The sequence below is a fragment of the Gymnoscopelus braueri genome (assembly GCF_963280865.1).
Source record: "Gymnoscopelus braueri genome assembly, chromosome: 19".
NCBI classification, from domain to species: Eukaryota; Metazoa; Chordata; class Actinopteri; order Myctophiformes; family Myctophidae; genus Gymnoscopelus; species Gymnoscopelus braueri.
Genome location: NC_137621.1, coordinates 37,955,991 through 37,976,144, shown reverse-complemented (window position 1 = coordinate 37,976,144; position 20,154 = coordinate 37,955,991). Strand labels below are relative to the sequence as shown.

General features: G+C 43.0%; 1 protein-coding gene across 1 annotated transcript in view; it reads left to right on the top strand.

Annotated features, from left to right (window-relative positions):
- The window catches only part of prkd1 (protein kinase D1), a 63,992-nt gene extending 45,389 nt beyond the window's left edge, over window positions 1-18,603 (top strand). Inside the window, exons 8-21 of the mRNA XM_080414738.1 lie at window positions 469-679; window positions 848-971; window positions 1,205-1,282; window positions 2,415-2,612; window positions 3,437-3,536; window positions 4,392-4,444; window positions 9,433-9,505; window positions 9,729-9,835; window positions 10,780-10,941; window positions 12,147-12,245; window positions 12,738-12,898; window positions 13,650-13,756; window positions 15,703-15,788; window positions 18,112-18,603. Coding sequence (XP_080270864.1) covers window positions 469-679; window positions 848-971; window positions 1,205-1,282; window positions 2,415-2,612; window positions 3,437-3,536; window positions 4,392-4,444; window positions 9,433-9,505; window positions 9,729-9,835; window positions 10,780-10,941; window positions 12,147-12,245; window positions 12,738-12,898; window positions 13,650-13,756; window positions 15,703-15,788; window positions 18,112-18,345 — 1,793 coding nt within the window. The 3' untranslated portion in view covers window positions 18,346-18,603. The remainder of the gene's footprint in view (window positions 1-468; window positions 680-847; window positions 972-1,204; window positions 1,283-2,414; window positions 2,613-3,436; window positions 3,537-4,391; window positions 4,445-9,432; window positions 9,506-9,728; window positions 9,836-10,779; window positions 10,942-12,146; window positions 12,246-12,737; window positions 12,899-13,649; window positions 13,757-15,702; window positions 15,789-18,111) is intronic.
- The last annotated feature ends 1,551 nt before the right edge of the window (window positions 18,604-20,154 follow it).

The window sequence follows — 20,154 nt, the reverse complement described above, 5'->3', positions numbered from 1 at the left end:
TATACGAGACAAACACCCTGTGATTCACACACATAACTATCCATCCATCCATCCATCCATCCATCCATCCATCCATCCATCCATCCATCCATCCATCCATCCATCCCAGTGGTGTAAAGTAACTTAGTACATTTATTCAAGTACTTTTACTCCACTACAATTATTTGAAAACTTTAGTTACTAGTTACTTTGCAGATATAAATTATTACACAAAACATACTTTAACCACTTCAGCCCTATTTTATACCGAGGCTATTTGAAAATAGTCGATCTACAAGCTCAAAATGCGTCGCATTGCGACGCGTTGTGAGCTTGTAGATCTGAAAAGTGAACACTTTTGTACTTTTACTCAAGTACATTTTTAATTCCAGACTTTTACTTGTAACGGAGTATTTCTACCATGCAGTATTGATACTTTTACTTAAGTAAGAAATGTGAGTATTTTTTCCACCACTGATCCATCCACAGACCTTCTGAGTCCGGGGGCGGAGTCGGATGTTGTCATGGAGGAGGGTTGCCTTGACGACCAGGACGTCGACAGGGCCGGCGTCCTAGTCCTATTGGATGACATGGAGGAAGGGATGACATCGGAGGTGACGGGTGTGCTGCTCAACGCAGGGCATGGAGATCTCTGTGATCTCCACGACCCCGACCTAGATGACTCCAACAGATCTATCAGGTACACGCACGCACACACACACACACACACACGCGCGCGTGTGTGCACACACACGCACGCGCACGAACAGAAATAGTAACTTCTGTCGACTCTCTTGCTTCTCTTGACTTGTATTTCTAACTGCTGTGTTTCTATTGGACCTCATGTGTATGCCCCGCCCCCCTGAAGCCCATCAACCAGTAATAACATTCCCCTGATGAGAGTCGTCCAATCAGTGAAGCACATCAAGAGGAAGAGTAGCAGTGTGCTGAAAGAGGGCTGGATGGTTCATTACACCAGCAAAGATACACTGGTAACTGTCTGTCTGTCTGTCTGTCTGTCTGTCTGTCTGTCTGTCTGTCTGTCTGTCTGTCTTTCTGTCTGTCTGTCTGATTACCCGTCTATTTCTTTTCTCAGTCATCTCAGTAAGTAATCAGTGTGACAGGAATAACTCACTAAATATCTCCTCTCCTCTCCTCTCCTCTCCTCTCCTCTCCTCTCCTCTCCTCTCCTCTCCTCTCCTCTCCTCTCCTCTCTGTGTTTCAGAGGAAAAGACATTACTGGAGGTTGGACAGTAAATGCATCACGTTGTTCCAGAATGAAACAGGAAGTAGATACTACAAGGTACGACGCTCTCTGTTTGTTTCTCAGTGGAGACAGACAGCAGCATGAAGCTACATTTGTCATTAAATGATGGATCCTACAACTATGCTACTCGTATAGAGCTTAAGTGATTAAAGCAGCCCTGAACGTGACTATTCCTACTGTACTGTAGTCTGCTGTAATTATGCAAGGGACAATTAACGGCGCGGCGGTCATTGTTGAGAAATAAACCCCGACAGGACTGTCGGGGTTTATCTCTCAATAATGACCGCCACGCCGTCAATTATCCCGTTTAATTATTACACGGCTACTTAAGAAGTAAATTAATAAATTGACCCAAAAGTAACAACAAACTAAGTATTTCCTTGCTTACGGAAATGAAAGTATTCCATTGATTTATGGCAGGTGCGGCCGACCGTCCGTCCAGCGCAACACGGTCGACTCGGAAAAACAACAGGAAGAGTTGATCAGATAGAATCAATTTTCGGTTACTGTATTGACTATTTCTCACTTCAAATGTTTTCAAAACATTTTTGAGATCAATGTTTAGTTGTAAATGACATTGGGCGTTTGTTTACATGGCTTCCGTGTTGGACAGCGGTCTGTTATAGAGCTCATCAATCAGAATCCAGTGGTTTAAAGTAACTAAGTACATTTACTCAAGTACTGTACTTAAGTACAATTTTGAGGTATTTTACTTTACTGGAGTACCGGTATTTAAAAATGTATATACTTTTACTTCTACTAGTAACTTTAGTTACTAGTTACTTTTCAGATATAAATTCTTACATTATGAAACATACATTAACTACTTTAGCCCTATTTTATACCTAGGAAAATAGCAGATCTACAAGCTCACAACACGTCACCATGCGACGCGTTGTGAGCTTGTAGATTGGCTATTTTCAAACATTTTAGTACTTTTACTTTTGGTACTTTAAGTACATTTGGATACCAATACTTTTGTACTTTTACTGAATTCTGGACTTTTACTTGTAACAGAGTACTTCTACATTGCAGTATTGATACTTTTACTTAAGTAAAACATTTGAGTACTTTTTCCACGACTGAATTTAGGTTAGACTCCACTGTTCTCTACTTTGCTAACAGTGTGGTGTTTCCACTGCACTGTGCTGTGTGTGTACTGTTGTAGGAGATCCCACTGTCTGAGGTGCTGTCTCTGGACCCGGCACGCTGCTTCTCTCTGCTCCCCGATGGAGCCAACCCACACTGCTTTGAGATCGTCACGGCAACGCTGGTGTACTACATAGGAGAGAGCCTCCAGTGGCCTGATGGCAGTACGGCAGCTCCATGCTCTGTCAGCCCCGCTGCCGGACACTCTAACTTACTGGTAAGAGACCAGCAGCAGATCGATGAAGGAATTGATTTTTATTTTCATTTGACCTCAGTGTGATTGTCATGTTTGTATGTGGACCACAATGGAAATAAGTCCTGCTCTTATCCTCAAAAAAGTACTAACGAGGACCATTTGTATGTCATGATTATTGCTTTTTTCTAATGAATCAAATAAAATCTAATTGACTATAATGTATCGTAAAACACTGTGACTGTGTTTATATGGACAGGGTGATCCTCATTTCAAGCATTTAATCAGAATATTACTTTTGACCTGTCTTGCACAAAGTGGTTCTGCCTGTTTTTTTCCTGTAAATTTTCCAACCAGAAACCAACCAATCAGAGAGAGATGATCAGAATAAGTGTTTACATACTGATATTTTCCTGCTGATCTGAATATCAAAAGGTTTACACCACCCCTCTCAACCAGAATGAGAATTCCTTCCAATCAGATCTTTTTATTTTTATTCTGATTGAGTTGTCATTCTGAGTTAACATGGAAATGTTTGTAATCATTCAAATCTGGCTGGTTGGTTAATAACACATTATTCTGTGATGCTATAAACTGAAAATACATAATTGTTACATATAGTCCAAATCTCGTATGCCCAGCCTACTTCATCATAGTGTGTCGCACAAAAGTGTGTCGCTTGTGAGCTTGTAGATCGGCTATTTTCACTATTTTAAATCGTTTCTTAAAGATAATAATAATAAAAAGGAACGCTTTTGGATTTACAAGGTTTCCCACCGAACAGCGACGGCATAGTTACTGCTTTCCAGCCACTTTAAACTAGTTCTAACCCACATGTGTTTCACTAGCTCAGTGGTGTCGGTCGGGACGTGTCCAGGATGTGGGAGATGGCTATCCAACGTGCTCTGATGCCTGCCATCTCAACAGGAACACAACACACCAAACACAGTAGGATTTACTCACTATCTTTGCCCAGGAGATCATGATTTCACCCCTCTGCATATGTGCGTGTGTGCGTGTGAGTTTCTGGGTGTCTTGCATACTACTAGGCCAATCACCATCGTATTCCAATCCGTGTGCACTCTGCCAGCAGGGCAAGGATCTCAATTTTCAAATATGTTTCAAATACTTAAAAAAAAAATGGGAATCTTCCCTCCAGGCTATGGAATTGGAGACCCGCTACCAATTGGTCAATCGTGCACTTGACAACACTCCTGTCCCTCTGGCTTACAGGATGTACCAGAACTAGCCAATCACAGGCATACAAGTTTCGCCGGGGCAAGCCGACGTTAGATATAACACCAAAATGTATTTATGAACATGGCAACATACCCCAACACCCAGAGTAGTAATGTCCATATACGTTCAACTTATTCCTTAGGCATTCTTAACTCAGTCCTTAGGCACTTTTATATTTTACAGAGACACCCGGCAAAGCAGAGTGAAATATGACAATATGACAATTCCTTTGTATGTGCAAGAGAGGGAGGAATACATGTAGAGATGGCGAACTCTTAATCACATGTAATGCTACTTTTTTCATGGCATCACTGTTATTATAAGGGCATGCCTCCTGGCCGAGATGAGTGCTACAGTATACTGTCTGAGAGCAGCTTTCTAGTTATTATTATTTATCATCATTAGTGGTCATCACTGTGGTCCCATTGACATTACACTAGCTAATTGTATTCACCTCAAGTTAAGACGTCTTGAAAAACAACAGACAGACAGACAGACAGACAGACAGACAGACAGACAGACAGACAGACAGATATCTGACTGCTGTGTGTTTGTCTCCTTCAGAGGACGTGTCCATCAGCATCTCTGTTTCCAACTGCCAGGTCCAAGAGAATGTGGTGAGAATACACACACACACACACACACACACGCACACGCGCACACACACACACACACACACACACACACGCGCGCGCACACACACACACACGCACGCACGCACGCACGCACGCACGCACGCACGCACGCACGCACGCACGCACGCACGCACGCACGCACGCACGCACGCACACACACACACACACACACACACACACACACACACACACACACACACACACACACACACACACACACACACACACACACACACATGCACGCACATCTATGCATGCACGCACACACACACTTGACATGTTTTTCCTATGCATTAGTATATCGATGCATAGGAAGGCAGAAACCTCTTATCTCCATATTTTAACTTTTTTCTGTTTTTTCATAAATTACTACTTGATCATACTACACTGTAGTAACTACAGCGTCACACAAAAGTAGCAGATCCACAAGCTCGAAACACGGCGTGTAGCGATGCATTTCTGATACTTTTGCTGTTTTAGAATTTGAATCCTGAAAAGTAACAGTTTGTGTGGAGTTTGCATGTTCTCCCCGTGTCTCTCAGGGTAGTTAATACCCTCACAAAAACATGTAGTAGTCCTGGTCGCTATACCGCCTCCCCCACGACAGCCGGGGCACCTGATGGAGGAGAAGGGAACTGGTTGGAAAAACGTGTTCCTTCCACGCGCTACGTCTCCCTAGGCTGATGAGGGGAGTGTAGCGCCCAGGATCACTTAGAAAATTGGCACCGGGTGAAAAATAAGGTTTACAAAATCACGGGATAAAAATTTAAGAAAAAAAAAAGAAAAGTAACAGTTTTGGACATGATGAGGTTTCCACCCGACAGAGACGATATAGTATTTTAAATGTGTCTCTGAGTGCTTTGGAAACACAAGTACTAGTTTAATCATGTTCTCTTGGGTTTCACTGGCAAGTGTGAACAGAGAACATTCATTAACAGCACATTCACACATAGCATTCTATTCCTACCTCTACAAAATTATAGCATACTATAGGAAGGTCAAGTCAATGGACGGTTATCCATTACCTCGCTTGGGTGTAATATCTATATATCAGTCTCTGAACCAAGAGCATCAAGTTTGTGAAGAACTTATCGTGAGGAACTTTCTTCCAAGTTACTGTTCCCAGCACCAACTCGGGAAGGCCAAACTTACAAGAAGACAAGCACACAGAATTCCAACTATTATGTTTGACCCGCTGTGACCACATTGGAATTGAATTGTTGACTGGGGTTTCCAAAGTTATGGTCTGCGAATCTAATCATTTTACTACTATTGTTTTATTTGCAACTATCAAAACAAAACTAAAGAAAATATGTTATTTACTTATATGAATAACATCAAAGAGGCAACTGAAAACGGTTTCATTAACATTTGTGGAACTTAAATTTGAGCAGTAAAATGTGCCTGTGTCATTTGCAGGGATATTCATTTTGAATATGTAAAAGAAAAACTGTGTCCACTGTGACCTTATTTTCTTCCATTGTTTTGGCGGGTAGCCCGGCTGCTGTCAATGGTAGAGTGCGGGAGCCGGTGCTCTCGTTGGCTCCATTGGATAAACAAGTGGACTTGGAAGTGATGACACAAAGCAGTGTGGAAAAATGGAACTGGAACACTATAACACTGAAGCTGATAAATGGGTACTCTCTGGCTGAAATCGGCAACCGACCTGAAAATATATTGTCTGTTTATTAAAGAGCTGGAGAGACCTCTGTTATTGAACAAATACTCTATAGCAATTATTACTATCAGAATATAGAGCTTGAACTTAAAGAGAAAAAAAGACAAATGTGTTGTTGTAAACCAAAAAGATATCACTTATTACTCACTACTTTTTGCACTCTGTACAGGTGTAGAGATGTTGCTCGGAAACCCCTGTAACAAAATGTTAGCATACTACCTGCTCTTTTCTACATCATAAGGGCATGCCTCCCCACACACAGTACATCAGTATGTGGGGAGCTGTCACCTTCTACTGCTGTGTGTTCAGAGTGTACACACACACAGACTACTCACTTGCTCTGCATATACAAATGCACATTTGCTCCATGCACACTCTCTCTCTCTCTCTCTCTCTCTCTCTCTCTCTCTCTCTCTCTCTCTCTCTCTCTCTCTCTCTCTCTCTCTCTCTCTCGCTCACACACACACACACACACACACACACACACACACACACACACACACACACACACACACACACACACACACACACACACACACACACACACACACACACACACACACACACACACACACACACACACACACACACTCTCTCTTTAGGCAACACACAGGCACTTATATTTTACATGCACACAGACATTTACTCTACTGTACATACACACACACACACACACACACACACACACACACACACACACACACACACACACACACACACACACACACACGTTCTCAGTGCGTCAGAGCGTGCAGTCTCCAAGGTGTGAGCGTCTTCAAGCAAAATGGAGATTACTGTCATTAGCCACTCAGCCCTGCGGTAACCATGACGACAGCCCCGAAGATAATTAGGCAGCGAGTGAGGCGGCAGGCGCGCGCGACTGTATGTGTGTGTATGTGTGTGTGGGGGGAGGTTTGGGTGATGGTGGTAATATCGTATTTCTGTCTTTCCCCCATCAAGGTGCGATGTGATATTAGGCTGTCAAACTAAAAGGTGGGGGAGATTATTGCACACAAAACGAGAGGAAATCGCCGCTGTCGGGTGGAAACCTCATATGTCCAAAAAAACGTTACCTCTCAGGAAATGGAAACAAAAATGTTCAGAAATAGTGAAAATAGACGATCTGTACAAGCTGCGACGCATTGTGAGCTTGTAGATCGGCTATTTTCACCACTTTTCTTTGGCACTCCTGAAAAAAAAACAATGAAAAAGTTGACATTTTGAGATACGAGGTTTCCACCGACTGCGATGTAATATTTCAGTTGAGGAGATGGATGGCAGAGCAGCCAAACACCAGGGGCGGCCTGCACTCCATCATCCATACACATGCATTTACTCATTCATTGGTTTACATGACAGTATGTTTGAGTCATTTATCTGACACGCGCCTCCGGAGAGACTTACAACAAGCCCAACCATTAAATTAAGCCTCAGATCCTAGATCAGCAACATTACAATGAACCAATTGTAAGTAGAACAAGGATATCACATCCTAGATCAGCAACATTACAATGAACCAATAGTGAGAACTACCAGAATCAGATCTTAATCTCAATTGCAATGAACCCGATGCTGATATAGATCAGCATGAGGACTCAATACTGCTGTGATCCCCTGCAGTTGTAGGAGTATTGTACTATATATATAAGTGCTCTAAAACAGTGGTTTTCAACCCTCTTCATATCAAGGTCCATTATTTATTCGGCATTTGAGCCACGGACCACCGTTTGATGACATTTAGCCTCTCAGACCCAAGACTTAAAATATTTTGTAATCGTTGGATAAGATTTTGTCCACAATTCCATGCTGTATTGATGTTGGTACCGTAGGAGAGACGACAGGCCAGCGTTTATCAAAATAACAGTTCTGTAATTAATTAAATGCAGATGTTTTAACAATAATTTAACTCTTGAGAGCGTAATATGAAACCAAATGGACCCGTAAAACGGTCCATTTGGTTTCATTTTGCAGTTAAAGATCTGTAAGGGTCCATTTGGTTTCCAACTCTCCATCATTTAGCTAGGGACCACCTGGAACCCCCTCAAGGACCACGGGTGGTCCCCGGACCACTGGTTGAGAACCACTGCTCTAAAATAAGCTTCAGATCCTAGAACAGCAACTACTACGACTACAGACACTCGAATGCTTTTATTATACGGTCCAGCAGAGAGAGAGAGGCAGGAGAAAGACACAGGACGTGACACATGGTCCTGAGTACGTTTCAGAGCCATTCCAGGTGACACACGTCCTGAACACCATCCAAAAGCCATGTCATGGCGGTTAGGGTATACTAAAGCACTGGTTCGCAACCTGTGGGCCGGGGTCCACTGGTCGGCCGCAAGGGTATTGCAAATGGGCCCTCAAAATAATTGGCCATTAGATTTTAATGATAATTTAACATTTATATTAAAAAAGTGATACCAATAAATAAGAACTTACGGTATGGGTCCTGGCCCTGGGTTCGATTCCCGTAGGGGACGCTGTGGGCGCTGGGGGCGTGTTCTCTCCTCCTCGTCATCAGTGCCCATACCCTAGGTGGTGTTGGCGAAAGGGCCTCTCTGTGTGGAGTTTGCATGTTCTCCCCGTGTTCCCTAGGGTAGGTACCCTCACAAAAACATGCAGTAACTACCTCCCCCTGGCCAGCCGGGGCGCCTGATGGAGGGGAAAGGAACTGGTTGGAATAACGTGTTCCTTCCACGCGCTACGTCCAACCAGGGAAACTCTCTCCTGTCAGGTGACAAGAAGGTGAGTTGGCTCTCATGCATTGAAGGAGGCATGAGCTCGGCCCTGGCCTCCCTAGGTTGGCAGAGGGAAGGTAGTGCCCAGGATTACATAGACAATTGGCACTGGGTGTAAAAAATGGGGTTACAAAATCGTTTGATAAAAATGTAAGAAAAAAACAAAAATAAACTTACATAGGTTCCATTGATCCAAGGTGGAATATAATCGATTGACTGATCGGCAAAAAAAAAATACACGCGACCCATCCATCTGAGTACTTAACGCGGCAGACGTGTTAAGTGGTCAGATGGGTGGGCCGCGAACGCTTTCAAGGTTTTCAAGTGGGCCCTGATCCAGAAATAGGTTGAGAACCACTGCATTAAAGGGCAATGAATGAATTATCTTTGATGGTTTAAAAGTGCACCTTTTGTTTTTGATATGTTTACAGTAAACATCTGTCTGTCTGTCTGTCTGTCTGTCTGTCTGTCTGTCTGTCTGTCTGTCTGTCTGTCTGTCTGTCTGTCTGTCTGTCTGTCTGTCTGTCTGTCTGTCTGTCTGTCTGTCTGTCTAGGACATCAGCTCTGTGTATCAGATATTTCCTGACGAGGTGCTAGGATCAGGGCAGTTTGGCATTGTGTATGGAGGTAACACACCACACAGCACACATATAAGCACATACACACACAGAGACGCACGCACGCACGCACGCACGCACGCACGCACGCACGCACGCACGCACGCACGCACGCACGCACGCACGCACGCACGCACGCACGCACACACACACACACACATACAGGTTGGCAGTTTACTGGTTATTGTAGGCTACTGGCTTTGTCACGTCTTTGTCATGTGTTTGTGTTGCAGGGAAACACAGGAAGTCAGGCCGAGACGTGGCCATTAAAATCATCGATAAACTTCGATTCCCAACCAAACAGGAAAGCCAGCTACGCAATGAGGTGGCAATACTACAGGTATACACGCACACTGTAGTAATACACGCTACACACACACACTACACATGCGTGACCACACACACACACACACACACACACACACACACACACACACACTTTACACTTGGTTTTATTACCTAACCTTTTCTTAAAGACATTATGTTCGTTAGTTTCACGTCTTCTTTCACACAGCATGATTTGTTGAAAATGATGCTCCTATGAATTAAAATGAATTATAAAGAAAGGTTTGCTTATTGGTTCTACTGAGTGACCCAGCCTCGCTGCAATGCACCCAATAGCATTAGAGTATTCGCAAACCGGAAATCCAAGATGCTGGATTTGAATTATCTGAACTACAGGCTTTAAAATGGGTCTGTCGAAACCAATGGGTGACGTCACGTCTCCTTTGTCCATACTTTTTATAGTCTATGTGCTGGTTACTTTTCGTCAGTGGAAAAAGTACTCAAATATTTTACTTAAGTAAAAGTATCAATACTGCAATGTAGAAGTACTCTGTTGTAAGTAAAAGTCTGTAATTCAAAATGTACTTGAGTAAAAGTACAAAAGTATTGGTATCAAAATGTACTTAAAGTACCAAAAGTAAAAGTACTAAAATGTTTGAAAATAGCAGATCTATAAGCTCACAACGCGTCGCGATGCGACGCGTTGTGAGCTTGTAGCTTGTAAATAGCCCAGGTATAAAATAGGGCTAAAGTGGTTAATGTATGCTTTATAATGTAATAATTTAAAGTATATCTGGAAAGTAACTAGTAACTAAAGTTTTCAAATACTTGTAGTGGAGTAAAAGTACAATATTTGCCTCTGAGATATAGTGGAGTAGAAGTAAAAGTATTGGATATTGGGAATACTCCAGTAAAGTAAAAAAAAACTCAAAATTGTACTTAAGTACAGTACTTGAGTAAATGTACTTAGTTACTTTACACCACTGCTTTTTGTCACAGAACCTCCACCACCCTGGTGTTGTCAACCTGGACTGCATGTTCGAGACCCCGGAGCGTGTGTTTGTGGTCATGGAGAAGCTCCATGGAGACATGCTGGAGATGATTCTGTCCAGCGAGAAGGGACGACTGCCTGAGAGAATCACCAAGTTCCTGGTTACACAAGTACAGTAGACACACGCAGACGCACACGCACAGGCACAGGCACACGCACACGCACACGCACACGCGCACACACGCACACACATACTCAAACAGGAAATCCCTGCCCATTCATTTCAATGAAGTTGCTCGCCCAGCGCAAAATCCTCGTTCTGGGTTCTCATTATTACGTCATTGTGGCAATAATGAGATAATGAAAATTGCAATAGTTTTGGCGTCCTACACATGCACATTGATGTCCTTTATGCGTCTAACTGGTTTATTTACTTATTTTTTGGTTTATCTGTTGTTGTTGTTTTTGTATTTTAGTTTTTTCTGTCTTCTGATTCATGTATTTTAATTATTGCTGTATATGAATGAATGACTCTACCTGTTCTCCATCTGAAAATGTTTTATGCCAGGGACCCCCAGAAGAGTAGGTTTGTGTAAAAAATAATCCAAATCATTAAATTTTCCAATACTTTCAAGATTTTATTTTATTTTTTCAAAAATAGCAGATGTATAAGCTCACAGCGTGGCACCAAGTGACGCGCTGTGATTGGCTACTCCTGGTGGTCCTTACTTTGAGAACCACTGCCATATATGACTGACATCATAGACTGGCCCCAAACTACATGTACAGACATGACGTCAGAGTGCTGATGACATGCTAGTGACTTCATATACTGGCAGTACGTCGTTATACAACGGTACCAATGTATAGAGTCCAAGGCTCAGGCTGTCGGCCTCCATGTACTCTGGCCACGGGTACCGACGAAGTGACGCATTGTCAGCATGTCATGTATATAAAGTATATATATATATATATAGGGACATACCTCCAGTGCTGTGTTTTACTGGACATGTGTAATAATAATAATTTAACTCATAATTTATATTGTCAATGCAACAATCTATTCTGTGTGTGTGTGTGTGTGTGTGTGTGTGTGTGTGTGTGTGTGTGTGTGTGTGTGTGTGTGTGTGTGTGTGTGTGTGTGTGTGTTTGCGCGTGCGTGCGTGCGTGCGTGCGTGCGTGCGTGCGTGCGTGCGTGCGTGCGTGCGTGCGTGCGTGCGTGCGTGCGTGCGTGCGTGCGTGCGTGCGTGCGTGCGTGCGTGCGTGCGTGCGTGCGTGCGTGCGTGCGTGCGTGCGTGCGTGCGTGCGTGCGTGCGTGCGTGCGTGCGTGCGCGTGCGTGCGTGCGTGTGTGTGTGTGCGTGCGTGTGTGATCAGATCCTTGTAGCTCTTCGTCACCTCCACATTAAGAACATCGTCCACTGTGACCTGAAACCAGAGAATGTTCTGCTGGCTGACGCAGACTCCTTTCCACAGGTAACAGCTGCGTGTGTGTGTGTGTGTGTGTGTGTGTGTGTGTGTGTGTGTGTGTGTGTGTGTGTGTGTGTGTGTGTGTGTGTGTGTGTGTGTGTGTGTGTGTGTGTTCGGTTTGTGAGTCAGAGACAGTTTTAAACTCTGCTCTGATGTCTGAGAGGCTCAGTGTCATCTCATGATTCATCACACACACACACACACACACACACACACACACACACACACACACACACACACACACACACACACACACACACACACTATACACGCATGGTGTTTATTTTTGCTCTGTGTGTGTTGCTCTGTGACGTAATCACATTAATCACAGCATTTATTTTAAAGGCACATTCCGTAGTTTTTTTAAGGGAATCTTACAGACGAACTCATGGTAGAAGGCTGTGGCTCTATTGGGCAGCTCAAATGAAAGTTTCTGCAATTGCCTTTATGTCTGTCCTCCATCTGTCTGTCTGTCTATCTGTCCATGTCTTTGTACAGGTGAAGTTATGTGACTTTGGATTTGCTCGTATCATTGGTGAGAAGTCTTTTAGACGATCTGTAGTCGGGACCCCGGCTTATCTGGCCCCTGAGGTCCTCAGGAACAAAGGTTACAACCGCTCTCTGGACATGTGGTCTGTAGGAGTTATCATCTATGTCAGGTAGGAGCCTTCCTATACTGTGATTATTGTACACATGAATTTGACAAATTAGTGTTTATTTATGTTATAGTTTATAGTATTACGATCTAAACGCACCAGGAGCGTTTATTTTGTGCGATCAATCCACATTAATTTAAACTGCTGTTTGTGTCACGAGTACATCCGCAGAGAACGTGAATATTACATGGCGATAAAGCAATGTATTTTTTTGGTTGATTTTTCACCACGATTAATCTGTACGAATGAGGCATCACCATATAGTTTAATGCAAAATATTTGCCATGTTTATCACGCTCCCGGTATGCACATTACACATTCACTAAGTACATTTATTTGAGTACTGTACTGTATTATTGTATTGTATTATTTTGAGTATTTGTTTTCTTTACAAGCACTTGAAATAGACTCTGCTACATTTTAAATAGAAATATTGCACTTTTTGACTCCACTATTTCCTAGCAAAGGACTCTTGGGACCAAAACTTACAAAAATATATTATGAATCAACCACTTGATACCTATTTCACATATAGTGAAAATAGCCGATCTACAAGCGATGCGTGAGCTTGTTGTAGATCGGCTATTTTCACTATTTTTCAGTTCTGAAAATGTATTTGAAAATGTACTTTGTAATTTGAGCTTTTGAATACTTGAGTATTTACTTGAGTGTATACTTTGTCCACCAGTGCCGGTGTGTAAGGGCCTTTATTATTGTTCAGCTAGTTGTTAACTGTCTCCGTCTCTGTTGTCAGTCTCAGTGGGACGTTTCCGTTTAACGAAGACGAGGACATTCATGACCAGATTCAAAATGCTGCCTTCATGTACCCCCCTCATCCCTGGAAGAAAGCATCACAGGAGGGTATGTTCCATTACCATATGTACTCACCAGGCTTTCCACATGGAGGAAAGCCTGGTTTTCTTTCACAAACTAACCAGTGTGATCTGGTCCAGGCCATGCCTACTCCAGAATTCTATAAAGTGGTTTCCAGTTGTGGTTTCCGGCTGGTGTCGTTTAGTTCCCCCCCCCCCCCCGCCACCTGAATGCTGAGTCTCGTCTCGCCAGTCACGCTACGAGTTGGAATAAAACATGGATATACCAAACGATTAGTATACCAAACCAAACCATACGATTTATACCAAACAAACAAAATATTATTATGACACATTTGCAAAGAGCAAGAATAGCTATATATATATATATATATATATATGTATATATATATATATATATATATATATATATATATATATATATATATATATATATATATATATATAATGTCAGTCCTCTTCTCTGTCATGACGTACTTTGCTGCCGTCAATAGCTTCAAATGTGTGTGTGTGTGTGTGTGTGTGTGTGTGTGTGTGTGTGTGTGTGTGTGTGTGGGATTGACTCGCTGCCTCTCATCCTTCTGACACTCCTCTTCTCTCATCTCCTCCATCTATCCAATTCTGCGGACACACATACACATATGCACGCACGTAGGTACGCACACACGCACACGCACACACAAGCACACACACACACGCGCACACACACACACACACACACAAACACAAGTCTGGCATTCCTACCCCATGCTGTGAACAGCTTGTCCTCTGAGAGAGTCTGTGCACACAGCTAGAGAAGAGCATTTTTTTTCTTAAACGTAAAAGTTTGTTTTTAATGAGTTTAATGAATTTATTGAAGCAGCAAATCTCTGACAGCTGGATGGTGAACACAAAACACATCATATAGGAATGTCTTGTTTAACCACTTACAACCTGCCGTCCCGTCCCTATTTTGGGCATGTCTTTATAGGTGAGCATTTTCCAACATCTACAAGAGAGAGAGAGAGAGAGAGAGAGAGAGAGAGAGAGAGAGAGAGAGAGAGAGAGAGAGAGAGAGAGAGAGAGAGAGAGAGAGAGAGAGAGAGAGAGAGAGAGAGAGAGAGAGAGAGAGGTAGTTAGGGAGATGACGAGAGACAGACAGACATAGAGAAAGAGAGAGAGAGAGCGTTCTATTCATCTGTTGGTCCATTCATGTGAGTAATGCCAAGCGATGGTGGCCCCTATAGAAGCCAGGGGCCCCTGTTCAGACCACTGACCCCTGAAGAAATGTTAACATCATGTTAGCTCTGCTCATTAGCCCTGAGTGGCCCCCACCGCAGGGGGCCACTCACCCCTAAATCCTCTCCTCCCACCCTCTCTTCCTCTCCCCTGTCCTCCTCCCCTCCCTTTCTCTCTCTCTCAACTTCCTCTTTTCTCCCATACACCTCTCCCTCACCCTTTCCCTCCCTCTCTTTTTCTCTGCAAGTAGGTTTGTCTATTTGTCCAGTCTTCTTCCTGTGGTAACTTTATTCTGTCTTATATCTGTCTATTTGTTCTATCTATATACCTTAAAAGAAGGTTAGCCAGATCAGCTTTTTCCTACTATGCTCCTCATGCTTCAGAATCAATAAATTCCGTGGGTTAATTGCAGATTCGGTTGATTTGTTTTTAGCCTTATTGATGTTTTCTTAATGTATTAAATGTTTTAGTGATTTTAGTGCATTGTCATCTATTTTAGAATTATTGTTGCTATATTTCAACTGTTGCATTTGATACAGTAATAAATGTTTAGCTTTTTCTGTCTGCATTGCTTGTAATGTACCTCGTCACCATCGAAAATGAGGTTTCGCCCCAATGTGCTTTCCGAGGTTTTAAATAAATAAATAATGATGATTTCTCTCTCTCTCTCTCTCTCTCTCTCTCTCTCTCTCTCTCTCTCTCTCTCTCTCTCTCTCTCTCTCTCTCTCTCTCTCTCTCTCTCTCTCTCACTCACAGCCATAGACCTGATTAATAACCTGCTGCAGGTGAAGATGAGGAAGAGATACAGCGTGGACAAAACACTCAGCCACCCCTGGCTACAGGTAACAGTGAACTACAATAGAATGCCATTATATTTAAATAGAGACGACAACCCCAGGCTACAGGTAGAATGCAACTAATGGAATGCACTGGAATTGTAGAAATAACCACTGCCACACCTTGCTACAGACTATAGAATATAATACAGTAGAATTAGATAAACACCTAGCCACCCCTGGCTACAGGTAACAGTAAACTACAATATAATGCAATATAATTAAATAAACACTCAGCCGTCCTTGGCTACAGGTAACTTTAAACTACAATAGAACACAAAACTCTGGCCAAACGAGTCTGACACAGGCAACAGCAGGGAGGCAGCAGCCTCCATTATTCTGTAAGAGTCTGACACTGAAAACGGTTGTTAAGTTCCATGAGGTGTCCGTCAAAGAATTTAAATCCACAATGAATGCAAATCCATTTCACTTCTAATGGGCACAGACCTGCCCACTGTAGAGGTCACATGCGAATCGGCAAATCTGGAAGGCAATTTCCTGTTACTAGATCTTCAGGCCGCTATGCGGCTTCACACCTAGTCCTATGTTGCGCTGATAAGAGCAATGGTCACCCAAGTATGGGCATTTGAAGTGTTAAACACTGCTAGAACACTGCTGCCGAGAAGTGAAGCACTTGCAGCACCCAGGTCCAGCTGTCATACCTGTGCAAGCTTGCGTTCGGGAAGGAGGGGCACTTCCGGGTTGCACAATTGAACTCCACACCCCTCAGAGAGTCTCTGGTTGAAGTTTCAAGGCAATCAAAACAAACCGGAAGTGGTCATTTTGTATCAAATTGGAAGTCTGTGGGACCACCCAGCAAGTTTGGAGCCTGTAGCATGCTGGGAACTGTAGTTATGGGTGCTTAAACCCCAGCCAATAGGAACACAGAGGGGGTGGGGAATCAGCAAATTACAGCCCGTTATTATTGGCCACCTAAAAGCACCCACCAAGTCTGGGGCCTTTAGCATGCTGGGAACTGGAGTTATGACTGTGTAAAGCCCAGCCAATAGGAACACAGAGGGGCGGAATAAGTAAGCCTGATGATTCCCTTAGATTCCCCATCTGAGTTATTCCTAACTAGCAAACATTTATCTGAGGCCCTCAATCACTTGGATGCAATCGGTCACCGAAACTGTCTGCCTTTTGTCACAAAATCAGTGGCACTGAACTGCTTAGATAGAAAATGCCACTGCAAACTCACTCAGTGTTTCTAATATGACATTGTATATAATATGAAAACTTCACTGACAGACTCATATCTCCAGCTTATATCTGTAGAATACACAAGCTCAAGACACTCTTTTTGGATGTGTAAACATTGTGTGTGTCTTGGCCCCAGTCAAGAAATGGTGCAGTGAAATTAAAACATTATACAGTGGCCACAATAGGAGTCATTTGCGAAGCTGTCGAAAGAGATTCAAGCGGTACGAGTGGCAATGTACATACTGTAGACTGCATGGGAGGAAGATTTATTGAGTAACAAACTAGATGGTAACAGCTAGAAGGTCCTGGGTTTGATTCCTGCCAGGCACACTGTAGGCGCTGGGGGACGTGTTCTCTCCTCCGCGTCATCAGTGGCCATACCCTAAGTGGGGTGGGCGAAAGGGCCTTTCTGTGTGGAGTTTGCATGTTCTCCCCATGCCCCCTAGGGTAGGTACCCTCACAAAAAACATGCAGTAATCCTGGTCTCTATACTGCCTCCCCCTGGTCGGTGCTTGATGAAGGGGAAAGGAACTGGTTAGAATAACGTGTTCCTTCCACACGCTACGTCCAACCGGGGAAACTCTATATCAGGTTTTGAAATTAATATTTTTGAAATTAATATATACACTGACTGTGTACAAGAATAAACCTTCCTGTGTGTGTGTGTGTGTGTGTGTGTGTGTGTGTGTGTGTGTGTGTGTGCGTGTGCGCGTGTGCGTGTGCGTGTGCGTGTGTGCGTGCGCGTGTGTGGCTTAGCCTAGCCTAGCCTTCATGACCAAGGTCATTGAATACCAACCACTCCATACATACCATCTCAGAGCTAGGTTATAGGTGCACACTATTTGTTTTTATATTTGGCAGCCTAGGACATACCCACAGACTGGTTGTTAGGCTGGCAAAGTATTGTGCTGTCTCTGCTATAATTGCCAGCCAGCATATATGGGCGGAGACGCTGCTACTTATACCCATAGAGTACTGAGTGACATGCTTATTGTATCATGAAGACATATGCCATGATTGTGTGAATGTAACCTTACTGCACCCATAAAATATTTGTGTCCTTTGTATGCTCTCCTTTATGTGGACAAATACATTGTTAAAATGTGTGTGTGCGTGTGTCCTCCAGGACTACCAGATGTGGTTGGACCTGCGTAGCTTGGAGTGCAGGATGAACGAACGCTACCTGACCCATGAGAGTGACGACCCTCGCTGGAAGCACCACGCCAACCAGTCCGGCCTCGACTATCCCCAGCACCTCGCCAACTGTCTCCATGGCGTTCATAGCCGCGGCACGGTGCGCTACCAGGAGGAGGAGGAGGAGGACATGGGACTGCTCAGCGAGAGAGTCAGTGAGCTGTGATGTCACTGTGACGTCACTGTGGTGTCATAGGGCATCATATGGCTCTTTTCAACTACGAAGGGTAACCCAGAACCTTATCCATAAGCTGAAACTTTCCAGAACCTGTGAAGTTCTGTGATGGTTTTACTTTCTTGCTTATGTTTTCATTATAAAGCAGAACTATCCCTGAAGGGTGGGGAAAAAGTCATAAAAGAAGCATAAACAGCTGATCTACAAGCTCATTTTCGCAATTTTTTAAACAATTTTGAAAGTATTTAAGTTCTGGGCTCCCAGAACTCAGGCTTGGTACTATACCTCCTGAGCAAATTAGGTTCTGAGAACCTTATCTGAATCCGAGCCGCAGCGTATATGGAAACAAATCCAGTATCCGAGAAATATGTTTCACGGCACGGCTCGGCTTCTTGTAGTCGAAAAGAGCCAATAGAGAGGCTGTGATGTCAGTGAGACGCCTTTGATGTCATGTTGTTACTGTTGCATTCACTGTGGTGTCTCTATGAGGGCTGGGATGATTTCACTACTAAGAGTTCTGATGTTCAAATGTGTCCTTAAATGGAAGGAATTAGAGGTGAATTTGATTACAGCACATTCAATGCAAGGTGTTACAAAATACAGGACAAATGTAGTAAAAGAATGTACAAATTCCAGTGCAGCCAGTCATTTAGTCACTCAAATTATTTGCTCAACTGATCAGTCAGCCAGTCAGTCATTAATGAGTTTTAACTTCATTAGCAGTTCTTGCTTGTTCCAATGCCAACAATTTTCTACCTCAAATTCATTGTACCTACGGTAACCAACATGTACAGCAGTTAAATAAATCAGCTTGTAAATAGATTCTGAAGATCAAATTTAAAACAGACATTACTGTCAAATACTTGACTTAACGTAACCAGTTTGAATTAGAAAACTACAACCAGTGATTTCCTGCTGGTTTTACTGAAGTTGTCTGGCAAACAGGATGTTTTTTGTTGTTTACATTTGATGCCATGCTGTTTCAGTGCACAATCCGCATGAAATAAAACTATAACCTTATAATACCTCAAAATGACCTAAAGCCATTTCTGTTATTTAGCTCTCAGAAGGAGATCTCTGATGGTGAAATCAAAGAAAAGAACCCGCACACTGTCAGGAACTCTGCAAAGTATTTATATTTGCTGACTGTCTATCAGGATGGTAATAAAAAAATGTTGTTACTGTATATGATGATGAGGCTAATCCGCTGTGAACCGTTCATTAACAGACCACCTCCAGTAGCAAATAGAGAACAGTACAGAATGGCCTCTGTAAATGATAACCATGCTGCGCGATATTAAACGACTATACAGTATAATGAACTGTATTCAGGTTATACTACAGTAAGTGTAAGGAAAGAACGAGGTATATTTATTTGAGCCAGAATACATCACTAAGGAACTACAGCGGAACCAGAGACTGCAGGAACTGAAGGAGGCTGTTGTCTGCTAGTCAGAGGCACCATGCTTCATAGAAATCATGCTTCCCTTCCTGGTTTTGGAAAAGAAAGTGTTGGGACGCTACCAGCTTGTTGTATAGTTTTCCAGATAGTAGAGGGTTCTTGAATTCCACTTTAATCAAACCGACACCTGTCCTAACAAACGCAACAATACTAACTACTACTGGAGCTATAAAGGTCACAGACATTGACCAGGGTTCAGAATTAAAATCAATGAAAATTAAATTCTACAGAATTATATACTCACCAATTTTGTTGTACCAGTACCAGCAATATATTAAGCCTACCTACAAAATGAACATCAGAACTCTGTCTACAGTACACCACCTGCCCTTTAAGAG